Source organism: Maniola jurtina, chromosome 4, assembly GCF_905333055.1.
Source record: "Maniola jurtina chromosome 4, ilManJurt1.1, whole genome shotgun sequence".
NCBI lineage: Eukaryota > Metazoa > Arthropoda > Insecta > Lepidoptera > Nymphalidae > Maniola > Maniola jurtina.
Window position 1 is genome coordinate 8,448,922 of NC_060032.1, and position 27,704 is coordinate 8,476,625.

Below are 27,704 nucleotides of genomic sequence, written 5' to 3' on the forward strand. Positions count from 1 at the left end.
GCTGCCAATCCGCACTTGGCTAGCGAGGTGGAGTATGGCGAAATTCTTCTAATTTCAAGAGAAAACCTATGTTCAGTAGTGAACTGGCAATGGGTTAATGATGATGATCCTATGTCATTATTTTTAACTCCCGACCCAAAAAGAGGGGTGTTATAAGTTTGACGTGTGTATCTGTGTACCTGTGTATATCTATGTGTTTGTGTATCTGTCTGTGGCATCGTAGCTCCTAAACGAATGAACCGATTTTCATTTAGTTTTTTTTGTTTGAAAGATGGCTTGATCGAGAGTGTTCTTAGCCATAATCCAAGAAAATCGGTTCAGACATTTGAAACTTATAAGCTCTTTTTTAGTTTTCTTATTAGACCGGTTATTACTATCCGACCAATACAAATTAGTGTCCAGCCAAATTCTAATAAAAATGTGTCGGGGGTTTTTTAAATTTTGAAAATTTTGTCATATTATTTATTCGCAAGACTGTAAAAATGTGGATAAGCATGAATGAATTTTTTATGAACCGATTGGTCCAACAAAATGTTTATGGTCTTTCTTGAAACAACTTGATGACCGAAGCATATACATATACTGGGTATTTACATTCGTAGATGTATATTCTATTAAAACTAAAGATAATTAGTTACTAATTGGTACTACATAAATTAATTCTTAATCACCTATTCGATGATTGAGTAATTTAATTGGCTTTTGGAATGAAAAGTTTATGCCAATTGCACGCTATTTTAACTGGCTGGCCTAATTTTTTGATACTGCAGTTTACATTTAGTTTAGTTACGATAATTGTACAGATTTGCACGAGTTACTTTGCGAAAGTACATGATACTATACATATATAAGGAACTATATCTGAATGGTACAATAGGTGCAAATATGGATGGTGCAACGTACAGCATGCAATGAACACGTTGCATCATACAGATTTATCTGTTTTAGTGCATTATAACAAATTAATGTTGCGTATAGTTTTTGTAACATATGAGTTATGAATATTATGATATTGCAAGTTTGAAGGTTGTCACGCAGTTCTCACCTTTCCAGATCCAACAGCACCAATGATAGCGCAAAGTTTCCCTCTGCGGAGCCGTAGTGAAATATTTTTGAGTGCCAGGAAATTGGGGTCGCCCGTCCAACTAGCTGATACTTCACGTATTTCTACTGCAGTATCGTTGGATAGTGAAAGACTTCTGCGGTATCTTCTGCCTATTGAACCTGTTAACATGTAAAGAACCTCTATTTACGAAGACGAAATACGTTTAACCTAGATATATAATCTAGTAAAAAACATCCTGATTATAATAATCTCTCTCCAAACAAATTAGCTATACCTATCGCTTTTACGAAGGCATACACTTGATACTGCAGCATACTGTACTAACTTTTCGGATCCTAATATGCAATGTTTGTGTATTGTGTGCCGTCGCTGATGCGCTCTATGGGTACCTACTCTAGACCCTACTATTATAAATCAAACATGAATAAATCGTTGAATTTGAATTTGAAACACACATACGCGCGCGATGTTCCGTTTCAGTTTCCGTTGCGCTTTGTGAATGTTCAAGCATAAGGTACAAAATATCCAGTATTCATATAGTATTATGTTACTAGCTGATGCTTGCAACTTCAATCACGTGGATTTAGGTGTTTAAAATCCTGTGAGAACTCCGATTTTCCGGGGTAAAAATTAGCCAGGTCCTTCAGGATTTAGTCAGGTTCTTTAGCCAGGCCAACTATTTCCGTGGTAAAAGACGAACCACAAAGAAACACTTTCGCTTTTATAGTGTAGTACTCGTAGTGTAGTATAAGTAGTGATTAATTATTGCTAAAACGACACTTTTCCGGGAGAATTTTGAATAACCTGGCCTTATTCCTTGTCTACAAAATAAAGGGAATCTCTGTGCAAAATATTAGCTTGCTAGATCCTATAGAATTTCGGTTGTGCGTTGATGAGGCAGTCAGGACTTTTTTTTTATATATTTAGAAGATTCTATGATTTAGATATCTTAGATTAAATTTACCTTTGTTAACGCCGTTCGAAATGGGACCATCAGGTACTGTGTGGTAGGAGAGTGGTTGGATGGACTTCTTCGACTCCCTGAAGCTGCTCGTGACATTTCGGAACAATTGGGACTGTGGCGCCGCCGAGATCGCTCGCAAGTCCGGTCTGTCTTCTGTTGGTTAAATACAGAATTAGGGCAGTAAGGGACAGAGTCAGATCTTTATCGCGTGACGTCTCGCGTTTTAAAATCCCGTGGGAACTCTTTGGTTTCCGGGAAATAAGTAGTCTATGTTTGTCCCTGGGATGTTCATCTCTGTATAAGTTTTATCAAAATCAGTTAAACGGACGGGTCGTGTAAAGCTAGCCGATAAATAGACAGACAGATAGACACACTTTTACATTTATAATATGTACTTATTAGTATGGATTTAAGACAGGCGTTAGGGAAGTTAAGTTAAACCGTAAGTAAAATTACGAGTATGCAGAATGATCACTAAGTTACAATATTAATAATAAATATCAGATTTGCTTTAGTACAAGTCGTACGTTTTAAAAGAATGATTCTAGCTTTAACTTGGCTAAAGAAACGCATTTTGTGCGACGACCCGATGTCTTTTGCTTTTAACAATGTCATATTCGTATGATGAACGATCCACAACATAATATTATCATATAAATATAAAGATATCGTATAAAGACATAAAATTATAATATAATATGCTTTAGCAGCAAAGAAAAAGTAATTTATAAAAAGTTTGAATTTATCTATAGCTTTTCTTCTAGTTTTCCCAGATAATTTAAATTTGGAAATTCGGTCAAGTGCGAGTTGGCTTCGCACGCGAAGAATTCCGTAGCATCGTACAAAAAATAACAATTTTGATTTTTTTAATGTGTATGGTGACCATTTTGATTAAGTTATATTTGTTGTTATAGCGGCAGAAAAAATATAAATTCATAAGTAGTAAGTAAATAAATTAGTTTCTTACAGGTTTTTTACAAAAATATTTTTTTACAGTTTTGGTTCAACGGCATCCTCAGGTAGTCAAAGAAAAGTGTTAAGTATAAAATATTTTCTTAACGGAATGTTGAAATATCAACGTAAGCTTGAATCATAATATTATCATGTTGCATTAATTATAGTAAAAATGCCAACCCAAAGATTACTGCATACTGCATACTATAGCTGCAGAGTTATGAATATTCAAATCTGCAATCAGGCCGACCTTGTTGCATGTACGAAGTGACTATACACATTGCACAAAAACTTTGCACTGTCTAAGTCCATTATAGGTCAAAGGTACGAACTACATGTGCAAGGAATTTATGAAGTTCTTTTTCTCTACATTGAACCAATTTTACTAACAGCTAGATGGCTACCAGGCTTTTCGTAAAATGAAAAATGCAAAAGCAACTCAAGCACGGTAAAATCCTCAATTGAATGTTGTATTTTCTGATGCCAAGACACCATTAAAGTAATGTAATGTAAAAGTAATGTAATTGTTAGGCAGAAACACATATATGCGTAAGAAAATATCTCCTCACTAGGCTTACACCTTGTAGCTCTCTTTATTCATAGAAACATAGCTAATATTTATTTTTTACATAACATAGCCAGGGAGTCAATAGATTGTCATGAACTGTTTTGAAAGCTAGATAAGTTTAATAACTATTATACCTATCTAGAATTGAAGCCCCTCACGTTTGCCTTTAACTAAATATAACTTAAAATCAATCTACGACGAAACAAATATTTACTTAAATTGTTAAATTCTACTGTAAAAAAAGTAAAGTAGGTAAGTACAAATTGCACCACATTTGCTAAATTTTGACAGGTTTTTTTGTATTATTCATACTTTTTAAATATAAACAGCGAGCAAGCAAGTAGATGGGTCAGCTCACAAATAATTAACCTGCCAACGAACTTTTGCATCACCAAAGGAACAATCAATGCGTTGCCGGCTTTTCAGGAAATTATTGATCTGCTTTTTAAATAACCCCTGTTGAAATCTAGTGGAAACGTTGCCAAAGGGAGTTGAAAGAAAGGGATCATTTTCATAAATACTTACCGAATTCCAAAAACTCTTGTACTCTTCGTAAAGACACTATTAACTCAGCAGTGAAGGACAGCACCAGCGGCAATATCAGCGTGATATTGATTTGCGCTGCACTTATGAATTGCTGCAGTGGATAGATCTGCAAAAATAGTCATATTTAAAAAAAAAGCAACCTTCTTCGCAAAAATTTCATTCCCATTTCATCTCTTCCAGATAAAACGCAGTTCGATAAATAATAATTTTACAAAAACTCATAATATGTTTTTTTTTTTTGTATGTACTTGGAGGGACAGTTAATTATAATTTATTGATTTATTGCAAAACTAATTGATCTTTGCTCAATGAAGACTTATTGACGTATTACCGATAGGATTGATGATGGCAACGCAACGAGCTTGCAAGTTTTATCTCATGCCTATTTTCGAATAGTTTCATTTTTATTGCCTTTACTATGAGTATTACCAATATGCGGTTAGACAGCTATATTGTTATGGTGGAATTTGCATTTGTAAATAATATGTAGGTATCTACCTAGTTTATTGTGTACTTGATCTCAATCTCAGACAACTATATCAAAATGTGACATTGTATTATAGGTTATTTACTTTGTGGTTATTTACCTACGTGTGATTTATGAAAGTGAGATTTGTATGGATTCATAATGTCATTTTGTAAGATTGGCATCTTGCAAGATGACTGTACGATTAGTATTCTCTTTCTTCACGAGTAGGCATAATCTACTTGCGCAAATAGGTATGTAAGTGTGTGTCTGTATTTTTTTGTTATAGTTAAAGGTTAAATTGCTATACCTACTTGACTCTAAAAACTTCCTTTCAATGATCTAACAATGAAACTATTATACCTACTACGAAAAATTTAACTAAGTACTAAGTGTATCGCCATGGGTTTTTGAGAGTTTTTTTTGCGATTTGCTTATCTTTAATGTTTGCTAAAGAAAGATAGATTATTCATAGTAATTAGGTATAGTTCTTCTCCACCTATTGTAAGTGAATATTTATTCTGTACCTAAAAACTTTATCCGCATAGGTAGCGTTAACTTAATTATTCCGTTGTTACACATCATCTCCGTAGGCACCTTCTCCGATTTGTTTTAAAACCCTTTAAACGTTTCATAAATTATTGTTTAAAAAAAGGATTTTTTTACTCAGAGATTTTTAAGCAAATGGGCTCAGGAAATAGGATTTTCCTTACCAATGCTACGTTTAGTTAGGTAAACATGATGTTTTAAAATCCGAAATACTCTTAACAGGGCTCTCTCCGTCACTCGTTTCCACTCGTTTCATACAATCGTAGTTCCAATTTCATTTGAATGTTAAGCAACCAAAGTCCATGAAATTTTGCAGACATATTCTAGAAACTAATATCTGTGTCTGTGGTGTTTTAGATTTTTCTAAAAATATGTAGTTTTAAAATTACAGGGGCTCAAAGATTTGTATGAAAATTTTAAGACCGCGTAACTTTGAAACCGAATATTTTAACAGAAATCTGGAAAACCACAGACATAGATATTAGTTTCTAGAATATATGTGCAAAATTTCATGGACTTTGGTTGCTTAATATTCAAATGAAATTGGAACTACGATTGTATGAAACGAGTGGAAACGAGTGACGGAGAGAGCCCTCTTAATGACAGAGTCACAGTTTAGGTTTGCGATAAATCTTTTCATATACATATGCAATAGAACCCAATTCAAAATTTGGTGCTATCACTGAGTACACTTAAGTAAAACCGACTTAATAAAGAGGTAAGTAGGCAAAAAGCATAATACACAAACGAATTTTCAGAAGTTTTCGATCCGCACCTTACTTATATTTTCAAACGTTGATATAATCAAATAATGTTACACCTCATCATTAAAATTTTAATATCGTAAAAGGATATTTTTTCATTTTTCAAAAAATGTTTCTAGTGGATTGAAATAGCAGTTAAAATTACATAATCTTGTACGATGGTAAGGAACCCTTCGCGTGCGAGTCCGACTCGAGCGGTTTTTATTTTGAACACCATTATCAAGTGCACCAGATAAGACAGAATAGTGCTCAAAAGCTTGTTACATAAGATAATAATAAATGAGAGTTTTCTTGACTGATAATGATAATGCCACCCTTTCAAAAGTAATCGTATAATCAAATATTTATTTTAGTGCGGTAATTACAATTGTTAACAGTAACTACATAGATTAGAGTTAGACGAAAATTCACAGGTAGCATTTTATGTAATATAACATACATTACAATGATTAAAATATAGACGATATATTTTATAAGACAATTAATTCCGTTTTACTAAAAACGAATTCTATATATTAATCTTGAATCGAAATGTAGTGACTACTTCAGTCTATAGTACGTCCCCACCCCGATCGCCGTCTCGACTTGTCGCGAAGTATACGTGTTAAGAGAAGGATACACGCAGAATATTGTCTAAGTAAGTATAGTAATATTATGGAAGTAAAGTTTGTAAGTATGTTTATAGGAGGTAACTACTGAATGGATTTTGAAAATTCTTCCACCAGTGGAAAGCTACATTACTCCTAAGTAACAGTTATATTCATTTTAGAAAAATTAGAGTTCTTTCGAAAATTGTTATAAGCTATAAACGTGCGAAGCCGAGGCGGATCGCTAGTACTTTACACTTTTGAATGTAAGTAGGTATGTATATTAATGTAATCGCAACTATTGTGTTAAAAAAATGAATAAGTAAATCGTACTCACAACATTAGCCGTCATCCTGTATCCCAGCAGTATGTAAGTGAGTATTGTGAAAAACAGCGCCGCCCTCTCTGTGAAGATCATAAAACCGAGAAACACTGTCCTCAGTATGGTTGCCGTCTTAACTTCTTTAAGCTCATCTACCCTTTTTTGTCCGACTACTTTCTGGAACGGTATTTCCCAGGCGTACATTTTTATTACCTGCAAATAAATTAGATATCTAAAGCGTTTCATAGTGATAAGTAGGAAGCCCGTTTTGTCTAAGGGATATCTAAGGGATTACATATTTAAATCTACGCTACATATCATTTTTTTCCTAGGCTAATTGGTCGACACAGACATATCTGCTGGAGGTATTGAGCTAGAAAAAGATAACTTTGGTTTGTACATATAATTCTAAATCTTGATCTATCATACATGTTTTGCATATGTAGAATAGATATTAATAGTCTTTGTTGACATCGCTACTTGGACTACATCACTTGTGGCCAAGTAGGTACTGAAATATGTTAAGATCGCCATTTTTTGTTTATGTTTGCTAAACAAAATGCAAAAATATATAAATACATCAATCCATACAATCCATATTTGATTTTTAGTAGCTCTTAAATGATAATGTTATTGGCCTATTGCTAACGGAGTCTACTATTTAATTATTATTTACGTTATCAAAGTCATTGAATTATATCCTCTGCCTGTTACCTCTTCACGACCTTAGCATCTGCTTAAGCGATTTTGAAGTTTGGCTTAGAGATAGCTTGCATCCTAGAGAGGGACATTTTAATCATGGGAAATCTAAGAGTTCCCACAAGATTTTTACAAAACGTTACGACGAAGTCGAGACATCATTTGCTTACGAATGAATGGATGAATGAATATACTTTTACTGTACACCACAAAATTAATACAGAAATATACATACAAAGAAGAACAAAAATATAGGCAGGTACAATTACTAAGTATTTATTACAAGTACTTGGTACTTGGGTCTATAAGGAAACAAACTCGAAACAAATAAAAAAGGCTTCAATTAATCTAATTCAACCGTGAAATACTCGTAATACATTTATTTATATTGGTTTAGGAATAAAGTACTAGATATCATACTGCAAATAGCTTGGTGAATCTGACTTAATAGTTGTGCAAAGTATTTGCCGCACAATCTGGAATATTTGTTCAAGTTATCTCAATTGATTTATATGTGCTGTATACATAGACATATTAATTTCTACATTAAATAACATTGAAGTATATTATTTCTATTTGTTTTCACAGTAAAATAGACAATAAAGTGACGCCCCTGATCTAATTGCAACTGTCGAATAGTTATGTTGAACAACCAATTAGATACTTATAGTTCTAATATACTTATTTACAAAGTTACAAATCCATTTTAGTCGATTTCATTAATTGCTACAATAAACATTGGTACCTTTTTTAACTAAATATTTTATGTAAATGTTCTTCTTCATTATAACATTTGAGTTAAATTTCACAAAAAAAAAAAAACATTATGCACGTATCTAAAATATTAAACCGACATATTATTTTACATTGTCGTAGATAGTGATATTATTTATGTAGGTTTGACCATTAATTGTGCCCCCATTTTGGCGTTTAACTCAATTACGATAAAATCATTATCGATTGAAATTAGATAATAATTATGAGTGGAAAACGCCGGCTTATCTATTATTATCATCGTTCGGTGCCAGCACCATGATACAGTTCACAACAGAGGAACTTCTAACAAAACGTCGAGTCTGCGACGTCACTGGCAGGCATATACTAGAAGCCGTCAAGTATTACTACATTTGACGCAAGTAGCTCTAAAGTAGGCCTATTTTTCTTTGATTTTACGTCACCATAGGCTAATATTTGACATATCGTCGAATCAGGATCAAACTGAGAGTTCCGTCATTCTAGTTCCCTCTCTCTCTAGATTGGAGGAAACAAACCGTATGAAAATTCGTACAATAGTTTCGGACATTAGCTCTAACAAACACGAACTTAGTACTACAGGGGACTTTAATTTTTGTAATATGCACCTATAATGATTTCTGCACCCTCAATGTTTTACATCACAGCTATATACGTCTTGTATTTCAGAGAAATCTCAGAGGTCATTACGCTACCACTTTGGGAATTACTGATTTGAAGAAATCCTACCTGTATTCCATTAATAACCTCACTCATAACTTTGATACGGTCGTCGGTCTTTTCCGCAGTACGTAACCTCACTCTACCGAGCATCTGGCCAAGTACACCTGAAAAAATAAACAAGTAATATTGCTAAATGTTTTTTTTTTTTTTTTAGTTTAATCTCCCCCAACCTCGAAACTTCGTCCACTTCATCAATTCATTGGACTCTATCCAATGCATTTGTTCAGACTATATCAATGTTCGGACTTAATATTTTCATGTTCGAGTTCTATGGTTTTACATGATGTTGGTTCGAACACTCATTCATAACGTTTTAGAAGTTTTCGTTATATTGAAACCAGCATCAGCGTCGCTTGCATGAGCTACTGCACTAATTCTACTGACGGTAAAATCTAAAAGCTAGACCGATTTAGAGTCTGAACCTATCAATGTTATCGGGATGTGCTAACTCAAACTAACCATATAGTACTATTATAATATATTATGTGCCCTAAGCTAAACGGCAAAATTATCAAAGGGTGTACCTATGTATGCCTGCTCTCATTTGGGTGGTAGATAAGCTGTTTTACCCGACTGTGGCAAAGCCAAAAGGAAGGGTTATGATTTTAGCAGTCTAGGTATGTATGTATGTTTGTATTCAGATTCTGTGTGTTCCGCGGTAGCGCCTAACCTACTGGACCGATTTTGATGAATGAGGTGTCAATCGATTTGTCGTAAAGGTTCGGGTGACATAGGCTACATTTTATATGAAAATAATTGACCTAACAGATGTTACATGAAAAAAAGTGGGGTCTCCAAAATTTTTTTTTTTTTGCTATTGTATCGAGTGGGGTGTCAAATGAAAGAGGAGAAAATTTTGAGTTCAAGCCACAGAAAAACAACTTTACTATAATATTTTAGCGTTTATTAAGACGATCGCAGTCGGGTTTTAGTTTTCAACTTTATCTTGTGTGAAGATGGATTACACATTTTTAAATTTATTTAAATTAAATTACTTTATTAACCTTGAATTGGTAGAGCAATGATGATCAGTGCAGCAAATCCGATGAGGGCAGCCCAGCCTGCTTGAATGAATCCCAGATAGCATACCGCGACCAGCTGTATGGGGATAATCCAGACATAGTGCAGAAACAGGAAGGCCATGTCGAAACGTTGCAAGTCGTTCGATAGTAGGTTCACTACTTTACCGGCAGTTGTTTCACCAAGAGCTCCGTTATTCATTCGCATAATCTAAAAAACAACATTAAAAATTGTATTATTTAATTATGTTCAAGATAACAGATGTAGGTATTTACTTTATCTACAGACAGACAGATAAATTAATTATTACACTTTACAGTAATAACGATGAGATAGGTAAAACTTATTTTTTTTTCAAGATAAGGCACAAAGCACATTGGCCCGCACTTATCAACTCTGTAGTTGAAGAGCAACGACGTGTTTTTAGGATTCTGTATATCAAAAAGAAAAATGAAACTTTTATAGGATCACTTTGTTGTCTGTCTGTCTGTCAATTCGGGGGAATTAAAATCGGTAGGGTACGTTCCGTTGACCTAGAATTATGAAATTTAGCAAGTAGCAATCTATTATAGCCCAAGTACATAGTGGAATAAATCTGAAAACCGCGAATTTGTGGTTACATCATTAAAAAAATTAAAATGTGTTTCAATTTTCAAAGATAACTATACCAAGTGGGGTATCATATGAAAGGGCTTTACCTGTACATTCTAAAACAAATTTTATCTATTTTTATGCATAATAGTTTTTGATTTGTCGTGCAAATAGTTGGAAAAAATACCCGAGTACGGAACCCTCAGTGCGCGAGTCTGACTCGCACTTGGCCGGTTTTATTTCCTTCACCGTTAAAGCCAATGGAAAGTTGGGGGTATGTGTGTTGGGGGTAGTATTATATTTGTGAGTAACTTGGGTAATCAGCAAGACAAGTCGATAAGACTCAAGGATGTTAAGAACCTATGTAAATATGTATAAGAGTAGGTATTCATAAAATAAATAAATAAATGAATCTAACTTATTTACCTTTCTAAACATTAATGTGCTAGTCGCTATTCTCAGTTTCATACCAAACTGCTGGCAATATAAATTTCCATGGTGGTTGAAGAAAGCAGCAATCAAATTCGCCAGCACCATAGCAGCCGCGTAGTATGCAGCAGTTGTCTGACTTATAGTAGAGTTTACTGACCAGTGGTTAAGTAACTGTGCAAAAAGCAGTGGAGTCGCAGTCCTATCGAGGAGAAAAAGAACAAATTTTAAATCTATAAAATATATTTATATTTTGGAAGGATTTGAGTATATGTTCACAATCCATAATCAAGTCGAGAGATTTCACACACCTCTTAACCACTAGTTTCATGGCTTATTTTAGAGTGGATAAAAAGAATAAGCACATCAAACGAGTCGCAAGAAGCTGTTTAATACAAGCGGCATAAGACCGGGGAGTGTGAGAATTCCTACATGAGACCGATGCCCAGTTTTGGATGTTTATCAGTTCAGAGGTCGATGACGAAGAAATGAAACACAAATTGTGAATTCCCCCAACAAATATGTAAAACACTGTCGTTCCGATACAAGTGCGATGTGGTAGCGCTTTGTCCCGACACAAACTGTATGTCATTAAAATTTGACGGCATTGTCGTCACCGACACCTTGAATATTCATTTTCATGTCGATTACTTGCGCCTGGAGTGAACCACGTTGAGCTTCCATAATGTTACTGCATGCATGAATGCAAACTAACCAGATGGATCTCTCAACTGATCTCTCCCTCACACGCGTTATTTTGGTACTTATTCTTCTTTTATAGGTAACTAGCTTATTTATGTCCGCAACTTCGTCCGCATGGACTACAGAAATTTCAAACCCCTATTTTAAAATTTTCAAAAATCCTTTCTTAAGGGATGTCTACGTCATATTAGCTTTCTGCATGCCGAATTCCAGCCCAATTCATTGAATAGTTTGAGCGGGACGTTGATAGATCAATCAATCAGTCAGTCAGTTTTTCCTCTTTTATAATATTAGGACATATTTTTTTCCACTATCTTAATTGATTTATGTTTTAATCTTATAATTAAAGATGCTTCCTTAGTGGAGGCCAGCGATGTAGAAAGGACCAACAAGCAAAAGGGGGTAGGTATAAGCTAAACGTTGAAATATTGTAAGATGAAATATAGAGTAACATACTATCTTTTACGTATGACCAGATTCAGATTTTTTTTTAAATAGTAGTAAAAACGTTATTTTCCAGGGATGAAAATTCCCTAGACTTTTTATCCGTCTCTATAATGCAAGATATACCTACGTCAAATTCCACTAAAATTGTAAAGTACCTAATTGAGGCCTCGATTAGCGGCGTAATTTAACAAACAAACAGAGACTTTCATATTTCAAAAATCTGATACGGAAGTAAGATCATAAAAATTTACGAATGGTTTTATTAGTGTAGGCATCGCGATCCGTAAGAAAAAAATCGGGAATACGCAATGAATGTTACCTGGGCATGATGCACCTACTTAACATTTACCTATTTAAAGTTTTAGATACGAACCTTAAGCCAACATATAAAAACTGCATTACACCTCCTGGTATGAAGGACCACATAAAAGTCTTAGAGAGTACTTTTATATACGAAGGTTTTTCACCTGTAACTTTGGACTTTGCTTCAGCTTCAAACCAGTTTCTGAAACAAATACAAAATGTATAGTAATAACTATGTTATGTGCTTGAGTTTCAATAATATATATATACAAAGTACAATATATAAATGGAACTGATAAAATATCGTTCATATAAAAAAAAATTGAATTTAATTTATCTTGTCAGGGCAATTAAATTTGTAATAGCAAAATCATATAGAAATCTTAGGAGATAGTAAGAAGAATACCGAACAATAATTATTATTATTATCAGGTACATACATTTCTTACGCAATTTTTAAGTAGGTATTTCGTGTGAGATAATTTGCACATAAAAAAATTGTATTAAAGTAATTAAAAAAAAAACTCGTTTTCTTTACTATCGACATTGAAATTGGTTATTAACATAACACGGAAATAAACAGGTTTATTATTTGCCCAATGCATAACACACGAATGCCAAAAAAGGAATGTAATGGTACATGTCATTGTGTTCCGGTTCCGTAAAAAAAAATATGCCATGCAGATTGTAGGAGTAAAAGTAAGTGCAGTCCCGCGTATTGTTAGAGCGAGCTGCGAGACAAATCTACGCCCTTTTATCATTTGCATAATCTTCGATTGTGTAATACACTATTACAGGAGCACACATTTAATAATTTTTTAAACTTGTGAAAAGGCAAGTCTAAAATTGATCGTGGAATTTTATTATTCCAGATTACACTCATTCCCACAAGCGATTTTCAGACTTTCAAAGGTGCGCAGGAATAGCAAGGATAGTACGATTTCTATTTTGCCTATCATATAGATCACCAATTTTCTAGACCAAGTAAATGAGAACATTTTAAGTACATATTTGTCATACTTAAAATAATTATTTTGACAAGAAATTCATAATAATATGATTAAGAAATATCTTTGTTTTAATAATTTCCAAGATCGCCTACTTTTGCATAATAAAATTTTAACAACTGGTATATTTGCATAGCATAATAATTATATGTCGACTTAAAATATTAAAATTAAGCATTTCTATCCATAAAGGCAGGTTTAAATTGAGACAGTGACTGACAAAAACGTAGCTGGTCGCCTTAGCATGGTTTCGATCCTGAGTAAACATTTTCTGTTTAATCCCGTTTTTAGGAGCTCCAGCCGCTCGCGCTAGCTGGACATGACGCACAGTTTTGCGTTTCTTCGCCGAGAATACCTTCTCTATTTAGCAAAAACATAAATATAGCTTGCTTACTGAGCAATATCTTGTATCTTGTATTGTATCTTTGATATATCAAAGATACAAATGTCGTTGAATTATATCCTAAGTACTTAAGTAGCTATGTGGTAAATGTTTGTGTGATATTGATCTATTTATTTATTTATTTAAATAAATAAATAAATAAATAAATTTATTGATGATATTTCTATTATAAGTTATGGGGATTTAATTTAAATTGATTGTCTATAATATTTGACGAAATATACGTGTATTGTAAAATACATGTAATTAACTTGCGTTTTTTTTAAATTTTATAAATTTAAATAGACATAAAATCCATCTATTTAAATACTACATATAAATGTGTCAACGGATAAAATATATTTAAATTAAATGAGACATAATTATTCGTAATATAAAAAGAACAAAATAAATTAATTATTTAGGCTCTGTCCATACATTGTTTTGGTTCCACAATCTTTCTGGCGCAGTGGTTAATATTTATACTTATAGGTATGATTCGCAAACAAAAGATCCTAAAATGATTACCATCTATATTCTGGCATAGTTTATATAGGTATAACTAGATGATGGACTCGACTTCGTCCGCATGGATTTAGATTTTTAAAAACCCCGTGGGACATTATAAAATATCTTTAAAAATAAAGTTAGCTCGCCTTAACCGAGTGTACTAATTGTTCAAGACACTGTGCCGCAAATACCTATCTATTTGAAAATAGAACCGAAAAACTACAGAATAGAAATTCAAGATTTCGCACCAATCTGCCAATACTGGTAATAACCTCACTAGAGTAGGTAGGTATCTTTATACGTAAGGCCACCCGTGCGGAAGAGGGCAAATCAGCTTATTTATTTACATTAATGAAAATGTAAATGGTGCATTTTGTGGAATTTAAAACAAAAAAAACTTATCTATTTTGCGTAACATTTAATAAGTATCAAATTATTATCTTGAATAACAAGTAAGTAATATAGATATCGTTCCTTCGACCTAATCTATAAAATATTGTTCTATTTACTTCTATAATTGAAAACTGATTTTTTTTTGTTTGTTCGATTGAACCTTGGATTGAACATTAATAAGTGTTGTCGGTAGGTATTATATCCGTTTAATTTTTACAAATTTCGTATCCTGGTTAGTGCAATTAGAGCGTCGAGCTCGTTGCGCATGCTCGACAGTGTTCCCACGAACTTATCCAGTTCGGATAGACTTGTGAGATAGAATTTGCTTCATTTATTTATATCTCCCATGCCTATTGTTTAGATTGTTTAAATTATTTATCCATAAGAAAATTGTGCGAGCATTTTTGACGCACACCAGCCCCCCGCGCCAGCTCACTTTTGAGAATGGTCCTTCTCTCAGAATAACAATAGTATGGCCATAGGCTACCAGGATATCCAAGTCTCAATTGGCAGACTTTACACACCTTTGAGAATATTATGGAGAGCTTTCAAGCATGCAGTTTTCCCCCTGTTGTTTTCCGTCACCGATAAAGCAAGTGATACTTAAAACTTATGCTAAGTGTTGTTTAAAACGCACATAACTCCTAAAAGTTAAAAGTTCCCGGAATCGCCTAGAAGGCCGATGTCTATAACCACTGGGCTATTACCATTTTCTGGGCTATCATCGGTCTGCGCCTTAAGTTCAACATTCCGTTTCAACCTTATATACTAGGTAATAGGTATACCTACACTTAGTTGTTCAGAACAAAACTAGATGAGTAACATAATTTCGCATTTCACTATGGGATATAATAAATCATGCGAAAAACAAAAAAGTTGGTGACTGTTGATGGGATAGGTTAATATTAAAGCGAGCGGTACTCAGTATTGTGTTTGTGAAAAATTAACATAACTGGTGATAATTTATGGAGGATAGAGATAGATGAACTGTAATGTTTTTGTTCACTATCACTGTCACGGTTAGTGTAATCACACTAATATTATAAAGGCGAAAGTTTGTATGTATGTGTGTGTGTGTGTGTGTGTGTGTGTGTGTGTGTGTGTGTGTGTGTGTGTGTGTGTGTGTGTGTGTGTGTGTGTGTGTATGTTTGTTACTCCTTCACGCAAAAACTACTGAACGGATTTGGCTGAAATTTAGAATGGAGATGGATAATATCCTGGATTAGCACATAGGCTACTTTTTATCCCGGAAAATCAAAGAGTTCCCACGGGATTTCAAAAAACCTAAATCCACGCGGGCGAAGTCGCGGGCATCGGCTAGTTAATAATAAATATCAATAATTATTAATAATTATTATCAAATTTGAAGTTTAAAGTAATTAATAAGTTATTTTTACCGGTATTTGCACCTTACTTTAACGTAAATCATTACTATATTTGCCAAAATCTAAAATTAGGTTAGGTTAGAACATGAATGTCCATGTGTTTCTATTAGGTAATATTACTTAAACGTTAGGTACGATTAAGTAATATTACCCAACTTAGTTTAAACGTAGTAATTTTGAAGTAAATATTTTGCCCGGCTCTAAGTAGGGTACTCCTCATGTTACTGCCCGGTTCACGTGATAATATATGGGAAAACTTTATTTTTACCGACCGACACTATATTGGTATTATTCATAGTGATCGCTGTTTATTAATACTGCCAAGTTAATCAAGTTGCCCGTAAAATAGATATGGTTTTCGCATTGCAAATGTGAGCTTGATGTGACTATACACCAGTTAATTATTCCATAAACTTGTTTCAGTTATTTTTGCGAATCCTCGGTTCATTGCCCAAAATTTTATGTGAAACATATGGTTTGAGTTATAGTAACACACTTGAAATAAAATATATAAGCGAAATTTTGAATTTAATGTGTGCTATGAAATTGTCACGAAAATAGATTTTTTTCGCTTAATTATTATTATTAATTAATATTCACGCAGTTTTTTTAAACTTATAATTATTAATACCTGTAGGAACAACGATTTTTCATACTTGATTTTAATCCAGTTCTGAATTCTTACTTTTATTGAAGCATGAATCCGTTAACTTACCTTTCTAATTCATCTCCAACTGTTTTCGAATCGTATATTGTTCTCGCTGACACTAAATCATATTCCTCTAAATCACGTCTATTTCCGAAGTAAAACATCGGAAACGTCCATATAAATAACAATCGCGAAAACATCCCCGGGGGTTGTTTCTTTGGCGGCTCCTTAGATTCGTTAGATTTCGCATCATTTTTGGTGGTTTGACTTCCTAAATTTTTGACTGTCACCATTTTTGTTGGAAACACACTCTTTATATCTACTTTTTTTTAATTAGACGTACGAACTGTAACACGTATGAGAGGTGGTGGTTGCGCGCGCGTCGTTATACATATCCAGACTGACGACTGAGAATGCTAAATTTTCCCGTCGTGCGCTCTACTTACTTTAATGTAAATATACTGTATAACCGATATCTATTTAATCCATAAAGCATTATGACGCGGACGCGGCGTGGGTGTAGTTATCGCTGCTGCCTCACAGGCAAGTTGAAACGCCAGGTATTTTAAACACGGTTAGGTATTTCACACTTCGACAATATACAATGTATTGAGTAACTCTTTATTTACTAGGTTTTGTCCGCAACTTCGTCAGTGGTGCATACCAATAAATAATTCGTGCTAATTTATAGCCTATATTATTTTTAGATAAAGCAGCTTTCTAATGTTTGAAGAATTGTTATTAAAGTAGCTTTCTAATGTTGGATGAATTATTAAAATAGATTCTGTAGTTTCACAGTTTATCAGTTACAAACAAATCAAATGTTTCGTCTTTAAAAAATTGAGTAGCGACCCGCCCCGAACTCGTATTCGGGTAGCTTATTACAGTTTTCTTAAGAATATTTTTTTGAAAGCAAGTTATAGCCTATGTCACTAAGGAATAACGTAGCTTTCTACCGGTGAAAGAATTTTTAAATACGATTCAACAGTTTTAACCGACTACGGCAAAGCCAAAAGGAAGGGTTATGATTTTAGCGTCTATGTATGTATGTATGTAGGTTTGTATTTATGTTTGTTCCATGGTAACGCCTAAAATACTGAGCCGATTTTGACGAATGAGGTGTCAATCGATTCTTTATTATGGCTCGGGTGACATAGGCTACATTTTATACGAATAAAATCAATCCGACAGATGTTACGAGTATATCCAAAAAATTAGTGGGGTCTCCAAAAATTTGTTATTGCTAATGTATGGAGTGGGATTTCAAAAAAAATCATAGATCACAAATATGAATATAATACAATATTAAAATATACCAAACGATAAAAACATACTTTTTTACTGTATTTCAGTTCGGGTATTGAACTTTATCTTATGTATAGAAAATTTTAGGTATCGGAAAGGTACCACCGTGCGAAACTGTAGCTAGAATTTATTTAATTTACATATTTTTGTAATTCTATCGGAATTATGACCTTTAAATTAAGATAGATATGTTATATATGTCTACGTATCGCTTTTGTGAATGTTAAATTAGGTAGGTAGGTATAAACATTTAATAATAATGAATATTGGTTTTTTTTAATTGTAGTATAATTTGTAATAGTTATATAACAAAATTTATTTTCATCACATTGTTATAGGTCCCAATCCATGTGAGAAAAAAGACGGGCAAGTGCAAGTTGAACTCTCGTTGACAGGGTTCCGCACCATCTATATTTATAACAAAACTGTAACTGGACGATTTCTGTACATTAAATATATTTTAAATTTAATCGGAGGAAACATTATTATAAATTTAGACCCAAAACCAATTTTTTTTGGAATTTTTGCACGCGTATCACGCTAAAACTACTGAACGGATTTTTTACTCTTTAACTCTGTAAAATATTGACATATTTTTCACAATTCCTTTTTGTTAATAAAGGTTTATTAGTAGGTAACCGGTTTAATTCCGGTAAAAAAAAATTGGTATGCGCCTAAATTTCTCAATGCAATTCAATACGGGTTTCATTGTATTCAGAACATTTCACGAGGCATGTTTATGAGTAGATAGATTCTAATAGTTATAACATATTCATGCCCATATTTTGTCCGAGGAATAGGTAGGCTCCTCGTGCGAAGCCGGGGCGGGTCAACTAGTAAATAATACACTACGCTGCAGCGTAGATTTGCGAAGCAAGCGAGATTTTTGATGCGTTGCTGCGATTTAATGATCAGGTACTTACAATAACAGCTGCTGTAGTGAAAGTTTTCTGATATTGCTATTTCGTCGCACCTTAATCGTATGGCGCCTTGAAAACTGGTGACACCAAATGAAAAACTCCAAAAAAAATCCACAATCAATTTTAGACTTGCCTTTACACAAGTTTAAAAAATCTATTAAAAGTATGCTCCTGAAAAAAGCTTATTATACAATCGAAGATTATGTAAATGACAAAAAAGCTTGGATTTGATTCTCTCCAGCAATACACGGCGCTGCAATTGCTTGTATACAGTATGGCATATTATTGTAAATTGTACATTTGAAAAGAGCAACCGCCGAGTTTCTTGCTGGTTCTTCTCGGTAGGAACAGCATTCCGAACCAGTGGTAGATTATTTTGACGATTCGAAAGCACTTGTAAAAGTTTACTTGAATAAAAATGATTTGAATTTGAATTTGAATTTGAAACACATTTTTGCATTATACAGCATCACTAGATACCTATATCATAAATGTGAATGTGTGTCTGCTTGTTGGTTTGTCCTTCAATCACGCCACAACGGAGCAATGAATCGCCGTGATTTTTTTGCAATAGTTAAAAATCTGGGGAGTGACATAGGCTACAAAATACCCCGAAAATGAAAGAGTTTCCACACGATTTTTAAGCACCTAACTTTACGCGGACAAAGTCAGCTAGTCTCTAATAATAAGAAATAACTTTCAATGCCGACCCAAAAAGAGGGGTGTTATAAGTTTGACGTGTGTATCTGTGTATCTGTCTGTGGCATCGAAGCTCCTAAACTAATGAACCGATTTTAATTTAGTTTTTTTTTTTTGTTTGAATGGTGGCTTGATCGAGAGTGTTCTTAGCTATAATCCTAGAAAATCAGTTCAGCCGTTTGAAAGTTATAAGCTCTTTTCTAGTTACTGTAACCTTCATTTATCGGGGGTGTTATAATTTTTTTAATTTACACTTGTTATATTTAATATTCTCTGCGTAAAAGGGTAGCACTGAATTTATACCTGTCAGTTTAGTATGGAGATTGTTGCTCAGATCAAATTCCTCTACCCTACTCGTAGGATCCTAGCAACATTGGTTCACCATGCGGATATCATTTATTAAGTACTTTTCTTTATACGAGTTTTGTTTGTTTTGAAACTTTCTTTTGAGCTTTGAACTTTTATTGAGTAAGTCAAGTGTAGGTGAGTACCTAATGTTAGCTGCATTCTTTTAAACTATCTAATATTCTAAAGCAATTCTTTTCTGCGAGACATTGACTCTGGAGATTGTCTCCTTCATTTCTTGAAATATATACCTACACATCTTACTTACTACCTCTTTATAATATTAGTGTAGATTAGTGAAGACAGGTATGCTAGAAATCACACGATTCACAAACGAGTATGTGTACGTAAAAAGTAGAAGCAACGTTATTCAGGCCACTGGAAGCTTCAGGCTTTACGCCGTAAATGACACTTGAGACGTTAGTCATAACACAAAGCATCTTACGGCCTACAATGGAGATTGCAGGCTTGTGGAATAAGGGGACTTTGCAATGGATGTGGGTCATTAAAAATAGATACTTACCTACTTCAGTCTTTACCTTAGATTGCTAGATAGATAGTATTTTAAAAAATTACTATGTTACTAGTTGACCCGCCCCGGCTTCGCATGGAAAGTTTAATTCCATGACTTCGCCCGCGTAGTCTTAACAGATTTCAAACCCCTACTTTACCCTCGGGTTGAAATCTCAAATATCCTTTCTTAGTGGATGTCTATGTCATAATAGCTACTTGCAGTCCGCGCCAAATCTGTCTAGCAGTTTGAGCTGTGCGTTGATAGATCAGTCATTCAGTTAGCTTTGTATTAGCTTTGCCTTTTGTATGTATAGATAGATTTTATACACATTTAATATGAATGTGTTATCCATACTTAATAATATTGTAAACATGAAAGTGTTTGTCTACTCGTTTTTCTCGGCCCAACCATCTAACTGATGTTGATGAAATTCGGTTGGTATAAAGATAGTTAGCATCCCGGGGATGAGCATAGGGTGCTTAATGTCCCACGGAATTTAAAAAATCTAAGCATGGTAAGGGGACGTAATTTTGTGGAATGAAAAGTAGCCACTTTTCAGGTCTTTACTCTATCCATGTAAAAATCACACCGATATCCGTTGTTTAGTTGCGACGTTAGTGAAGGACAAACCAACCAACAAATATACTTCCGCATCAATAATAATGTAATGGCTGTGTGTGTAAAAAATATGAAAGAATTTTTTTTTCATTACAAAAAAAAGAGCAATATGTGAAATGTATTCGTCAAATTCGGCCTACAAACAAACAGCGCGTTCAAAGTAAGGGAGTATTCATTGACCTACTGTTAGCTTCCGAAGGTGGTAAAAGTGTATGTAGCCCAAGGTCCATCAATATAAGCGATGGTGCGTAGAGCGATGGTGTTCGCTGGAGTGCGGGTATGCGGCGGGCGAGTCCGCCCGAGCGCGCGCGGCCGTCCGCCGCCGCAGTATGACGCGACCCGCCAACCGCCCGCCCGCCCCGACTACAACATCGCTAATGCGCCTAATGCTCACCGATTATAACTAATAATGACGACTCTATCTGACGATCCTATATCATGTGTACCGATACACTAACAGTGCCTTCGAAATCTTAACGCAGTTTATTTAAGGTTGTGTTAGTGTATTAATTAGTGAAAAAACAAGCAATTCGTTCTCTTTCTGGTCGAATATTTTTCAAACAGTATTCAAGGCTGCGGAATTGATAAAATGTTTGTGTTATTGAAAGGACAAAGAATAGTGTTTACAAAGAAATGTAGCGTAGCAACGGGAATTGTGTATGTGATCGATTATTAAATTATTGCCATCGGATAGCGAGACGCGATTAAATATTAAATGGAAAAAGAAATATGTCGGTATCTCGAAACTTTTGAACGTAACGGTCAAGTGTTAAAAACTGAATCGGCTACTTTGCTTCTACTCCACGTGTTAGCCTAAAAGTTAACTATAAGTACTGATTCAAACATTATCTATGTACCTACCCAATATCATATTATTCTATCTAACAAATTTATTTTTTACTGGAGATAAATGAATGATAGTATCTAATAAAAATTCGTCTGATTAAACTATTGTAGGTGTGAATTCGAAGCAAAAGCAGTAATAATAACAATTAATATTGATTTCATTCATAACATAAAGAAATTGTGTCACTAACATTTATCTTCTCGTAACAAGGATCTAATGTTAACTAACACAAATATAAATTGTAAACAAGGAATTAAAACATCCTAATAAAGGTCATACTTACCTATACTAAAAATATCGTTAAAATCTGTTGGCCCATTGCTAATATTTACGTGGAATATAATAATACAATTAGGTACATCTGCATCCACGCTCATACTTCTAAATTATTGTTATAAATCTTATAAAAATGGTTAAAAGGATAACCAACTCTTTCTAAAAGGAATTCGACGGTACTCTATATTCGACGGTATTTGTTAATTACTAATAAAAGTAATTTTTACCGTACAAATATTGATTTATCAAGTATTTAAAATTTATTTTGTCTAAATCTAAATTAAACTCCTATAAATAAAAACTTAGATTTCAAATATTAACAATGATCCATCGGCCATATCTATCCAATAGCGACGAAGGGATATCACTATCTCGAATATCACGAGTTACAAAAAATAATGGGAGTGTTTCAAGGTTCAATCTCAGAACCCGTTGATAGAGTACTGCAGAATTATTTCACTATTACTTACTTACACAAGAAAGCCTGTCAAAAATACATGTTATTCTTGATTCTTCCTCTCTTGTAAGTTGTTATAAACAACTTATATTGAGAATCTCTAAGTGCGTTTGTAATTATAGATATGAAATGGAAGTGCAATTATTGGCGTGTAACTAACAGGCTGTGACCAGCTATCTCGGCCAACTATAAACAAAACTTAAATTAATTTTATTAAAATGTGTATATAAATAAGTTAAATAGTACAGTGTTCAATATATAGGAAGTATATAATCCTGGCTGTCACTTTTGGTCATGGAAAACGGTGCCTTAAAACATGGGAGCAACAACAACAATAACGATATTGTCGAGGAGAAAGTGGTAAGTCTATTAATTTATTGTTAACTTAGAAGTGAAAACTCCTTTACGCACGTGGGGGGATTTAGGGATAGTAAAAACTTCAAGGTCACGTCAGTAACATATTTATTTTTAACCCCCGACCCAAAAAGAGGGGTGTTATAAGTTTGACGTGTGTATCTGTGTCTGTGTATCTGTGTATCTGTCTGTGGCATCGTAGCTCCTAAGCTAATGAACCGATTTTTTTTTTTTTTTTGTTTGAAAGGTGGCTTGATTGAAAGTGGTCTTAGCTATAATCCAAGAAAATTGGTTCAACTGTTTGAAAGTTATCAGCTCTTTTCTAGTTACTGTAACCTTCACTTGTCGGGGGTGTTATAAATTTTTAATTTACACTTGTTATAATATAACCAAACTTATGCTCTAAAACACTCGTTATACAATTCGATTTTCACTGCCTAATTATGTCCTAGTTAATTGACTATGGAAAATTAACCTTTACTACTGAGAATTAAATTAAATTTAATTGCAGCTAAAACAAAGACATTGTGAAACAATTCCATGATTGTTCCTTGTCAACAAAAATTTAACTATTTTATTTCTTACAAAGTGATACTCCCGACTTCAAGCCTTTGACTTCGTCCACGTGGATTTAGATTTTTTTAAAACCCGTGAACACTCATTGATTTTCCGGGAGAAAAAGTAGCCTATGCCCGTCAAAAACGATTAAATTAGATCAATGTTAGAGCTATAATAATTATTTACCTAGTGTCGTTCAAATGTGTTCAGTAGTTTCAGCGTGAAGCGTGCACAGACAGACAGAGAGACAGACAAACGAATTGCCCATATCCGCATGGTTTGAATTGTGATTTATGGCCTTGGATGAATCAAAATTCATCCCAGGAAGGTTATGGCATATGCCAGCAGTAAAACCAATCAATCTTTTGAGTTCAAAAAATCCTATAGATACAAGTAATTTAAAAAGTTTTCAAAAAACCCTGACTGCGGTTTGCACTGCATTTTTTCAGTCTGCACATTAAAGCGCATAAACTCCGTCATTTTGATTTTTTAAAGAATATTATGAACCCAATGACCCTCGCGCCATCAAAACGAATATAATGACGTATCATTTATTAAACCGCTTGAGCTGTTGAGTAGTTACGAGCGAATACAGGAACGGACATACATAAATATCAAACATATTATAACTCTCCTTTTGAGCTTCGCCGCAGTCGGGAAAAAGAGCGTTCAGTTTTGCCGAATTTAAAAAAAAACGAGAAACTTTTGTAAATTTACTTTCCATAAAACCTATAATTGATTTGCCTAAGTGGTTTAAGTTGAACAATTTAAAAAAAAATAACCAAATCGGTCCAGCTAATATCAAGTGACGCACTTAGCAACGAACAGCATTTTATTTTTATTATTTAACTAGCTGATGACCGAAACTTTATCCGCGTTGATTTAGTTTTTAAAAATCCCGTGGGAACTTTTTGATTTTCCGGGATAAAAAATAGTCTTTGTTATGTTCCAGGTTTTAAATATATCCATGCAAAAAATTCACGTCAATGTGTGACCGTGCCGGATCAACAAACCAATAAACCAACAAATAAACGGACCTTTGCATTTATATAACATAATATACATGTGAAAGTGTCTGTCTGCTAGTTTTTCACAGCTTATCCGTTTGCCCTATTTTGACGAATTTGGTAGACACAGAGATAGCTTTTCATTGCTACTTTTTATCTCGGAAAATCAAAAAGTTCCCTCCAGATTTAAAAAAACTTAATTCACACGGACGAAGTCGCGGGCATCATATAATATTAAGTAAAATTCAATATAGACGATACAGAGGTATCTGCACTGGCGTTCCAGCCGGGCGATTCAGAACACTCGATTCGGTAAGTTATCGTTCGATAAGACGTATTTTTCAATGAAGAATACGTCTTATCGAACGGTAACTTACCGAATCGAGTGTTCTGAATCGCCCGGCAGATCTTCTATTTCTACACGTACCTAGCTACCATTTTTCTCCCTGAGGAAATGAGTTAATCGTTTTCTTTTGGAGTTGAATGGAATAGAAAAATATTTCTGTGTAAGCAGGGTTAGGTGATTTTAAATAACTAAATATCCTTTATTTAACCAAAAAACAGCAAAAAAACTACCATGAGGTAGAGCACCATAGTCCCGGAGTACCAAGGAATTGGCTAAAGTTTATACTCCTTGGTTCATTGATACCCAGGTACCTATCCAACTCCTTAAATCTAGCTTTCAATTCAACTTTTCAATTCTGATTGCAACGAACGTAATTAATCTGCACCGTCATTATGCGGTAGGTATTGAGTTTCTGGCTACGTCAGCGGTTACAGGTCGTCAACAACCTTGCAAAATGTAGCATAATTTTCGTGTTCAGTAAAAGGTACTTATTAGCATTTATGGTTTTCGGATTATATACTTCGGCCTCCTATTCGAGGGGATTTCGATCCCGGGTACGCACCTCTAACTTTTCAGAGTTATGTGCGTTTAAGGGGCATGAGACAGGCCTGCCCGCGAAATTTAAATTTAATTTGGTTTTTCGCAATTTGTAAACTAATACGATAACGTAGGCTTATGGTATTTTATTTGCGACAATGGCAGTATCATCCTCACAGTTTTATATAAAAATCTTTACTTAAAAGGGTCCAGTTTAAGAAATTGATTCTAGTATCGACTATCCTCACAAATTAGTCGATACTAGAATTAATTTCTAGAACGAAGTGATACTGTAAGGGTTAGTTTTTCCTGTTGAGGTACGGAACCCATAAAATCTAAATCCGCTTGAACATCAATCCATACTAATGTATCCTAAATATGAAAGTGTGTCTATCTGTCTGTTATATTTTCCCGGCTGATTTTGATGTTTGGTATAGAGATAGCTTCCATGACGGAGATTGGCAAAGGCTTTTTATCACTGACAATCAAAGAGATACAACAAAAAATTATAAACTGATTTTGACAAAATTTGGTACAATGATAGCTTGCATCCCGAAAACGTGCATAAGTAGGTATATAATATAAGATTTAGCTTACTAAATCTTTCATTTTCCGAGCCTATGTAACTCTCCAGGTTTTTGACTAAAAAACAATGTAAAAATCAAGTCGATCCGTTGCTATGTGATTGAAGGATAAAGCAACAAACAAACACCTTTTTGCATGTAGTATGGGTTGGAGGATTAATAAATGAAATGTGTTTAACAACAATTCCAGTTACGTTCACTGGAAAGGATAATGAATTCATGAGTTAAGGCTAGCCAATGCCCGCGTCTTCGTTCGCGTGGATTTAGGTTTTTAAAAATCCCGTGGGAGCTTTTTGATTTTCCGGGATAAAAAGTAAGCTATGTGAGGGTAGTAGGATATAATCTATTTGTATTACCCAACCAAATCCGTGCAGTAGTTTTTGCGTGAAGGAGTAACAAATAAACACACACATACACACAAACTTTCGCCTTTATAATATTAGTGTGATATTTGATGATAAGTATTTCAAGACAATATAAAAATAAGAAAATATTGAACGATATCAGATACTCTTAGGTACATACTTACATACATCAATATAATAATAATAAGAGCTTTGATGATTCATCCAAGAATTAAAGGTATGTTTTAAAAACATGCAGGTACTTATTTCTAAAAGTCATATAGAATAACTACGCAATCGGCATCTCATCGGCAATCTCATCACAAATTTATGTATTAACTAGCTGATGCCCGCAGCTTCGCCCGCGTGGATTGGTCAGATCCCCTGCAGCATCAGAATTGAGGAGTTGGACTCCAAATTTTTTATGAAACAATGTCGCAAAGTTCCTCTCTCGATTAAAAAAGAAATGACGCAAATCGGTTCAGAAATCTCGGAGATTTCGGTGTACATAGGTAGAAAAACACAACTCCCTTTTTGAAAGTCGGTTAAAAAAGTAGCCTATGTTACTCCCTGGTCAATTCTCTGCTTGTCTGTGAAAATCCCGTCAAAATCGGTTCAGCCGTTCCCAAGATTAGCCTTTTCAAACAGACAGACAGACAGACAGACAGACAGACAGACAGACAGAGAGACAGACAGACAGACAGACAGACAAAAATTTTAAAAACGTGTGATTCAGTTATAGTATCGTTCAAATAACCATATGACCTTAATATGCGGTAGTTATTTCGAAATTACAGACAGACACTCCAATTTTATTTATTAGTATAGATTTGGTTATAAGTTCTTGGTTTATACATATACCGTCTTACTAATTTTGTGGGGCTCTTCTCAGACCTGGGTGCGTTTGAAACCCTCGTAACTTTAATTTTAAGTTTACGTAAATAATTATCACCATTAATTACATCATCTTACAAATCCAATATTTGACAGTCAAAAAGTGCAATTATAGGTATTTACTTCAAATAAATTATTTGACTTTGAAACTATCGTAGTACTTCCTGAAATACATTTTTGTCGTGTATAAAATATAAGAACTATGAATTCATGATTAAACATTGAGAATTTTTTTATAGTAAGAGGCATAATAAAATAGATAGGCAATAATAAGTAATTAATGTACAAATTACGTTAGCGAGTGTATACTCGACAAAACA

At 34.0% G+C, this 27,704-nt stretch overlaps 2 protein-coding genes across 2 annotated transcripts in view; one reads left to right on the top strand and one right to left on the bottom strand.

The window, feature by feature from the left end:
- Positions 1-17,208, bottom strand: part of LOC123864451 (ATP-binding cassette sub-family C member 4-like) — a 31,956-nt gene extending 14,748 nt beyond the window's left edge. The window contains exons 1-9 of the mRNA XM_045904885.1: positions 16,846-17,208; positions 12,524-12,655; positions 10,999-11,203; positions 9,966-10,191; positions 8,968-9,065; positions 6,802-6,999; positions 4,078-4,204; positions 2,031-2,183; positions 1,046-1,224 (exon numbers count right to left, since the gene is read on the bottom strand). Coding sequence (XP_045760841.1) covers positions 1,046-1,224; positions 2,031-2,183; positions 4,078-4,204; positions 6,802-6,999; positions 8,968-9,065; positions 9,966-10,191; positions 10,999-11,203; positions 12,524-12,655; positions 16,846-17,072 — 1,545 coding nt within the window. The 5' untranslated portion in view covers positions 17,073-17,208. The remainder of the gene's footprint in view (positions 1-1,045; positions 1,225-2,030; positions 2,184-4,077; positions 4,205-6,801; positions 7,000-8,967; positions 9,066-9,965; positions 10,192-10,998; positions 11,204-12,523; positions 12,656-16,845) is intronic.
- Positions 17,209-21,530: 4,322 nt separating this feature from the next.
- The window catches only part of LOC123864456 (potassium voltage-gated channel unc-103-like), a 36,342-nt gene continuing 30,168 nt past the window's right edge, over positions 21,531-27,704 (top strand). The window contains exons 1-2 of the mRNA XM_045904904.1: positions 21,531-21,672; positions 22,866-23,120. Of these exons, the coding sequence (XP_045760860.1) occupies positions 23,055-23,120 (66 nt within the window). The 5' untranslated portion in view covers positions 21,531-21,672; positions 22,866-23,054. The remainder of the gene's footprint in view (positions 21,673-22,865; positions 23,121-27,704) is intronic.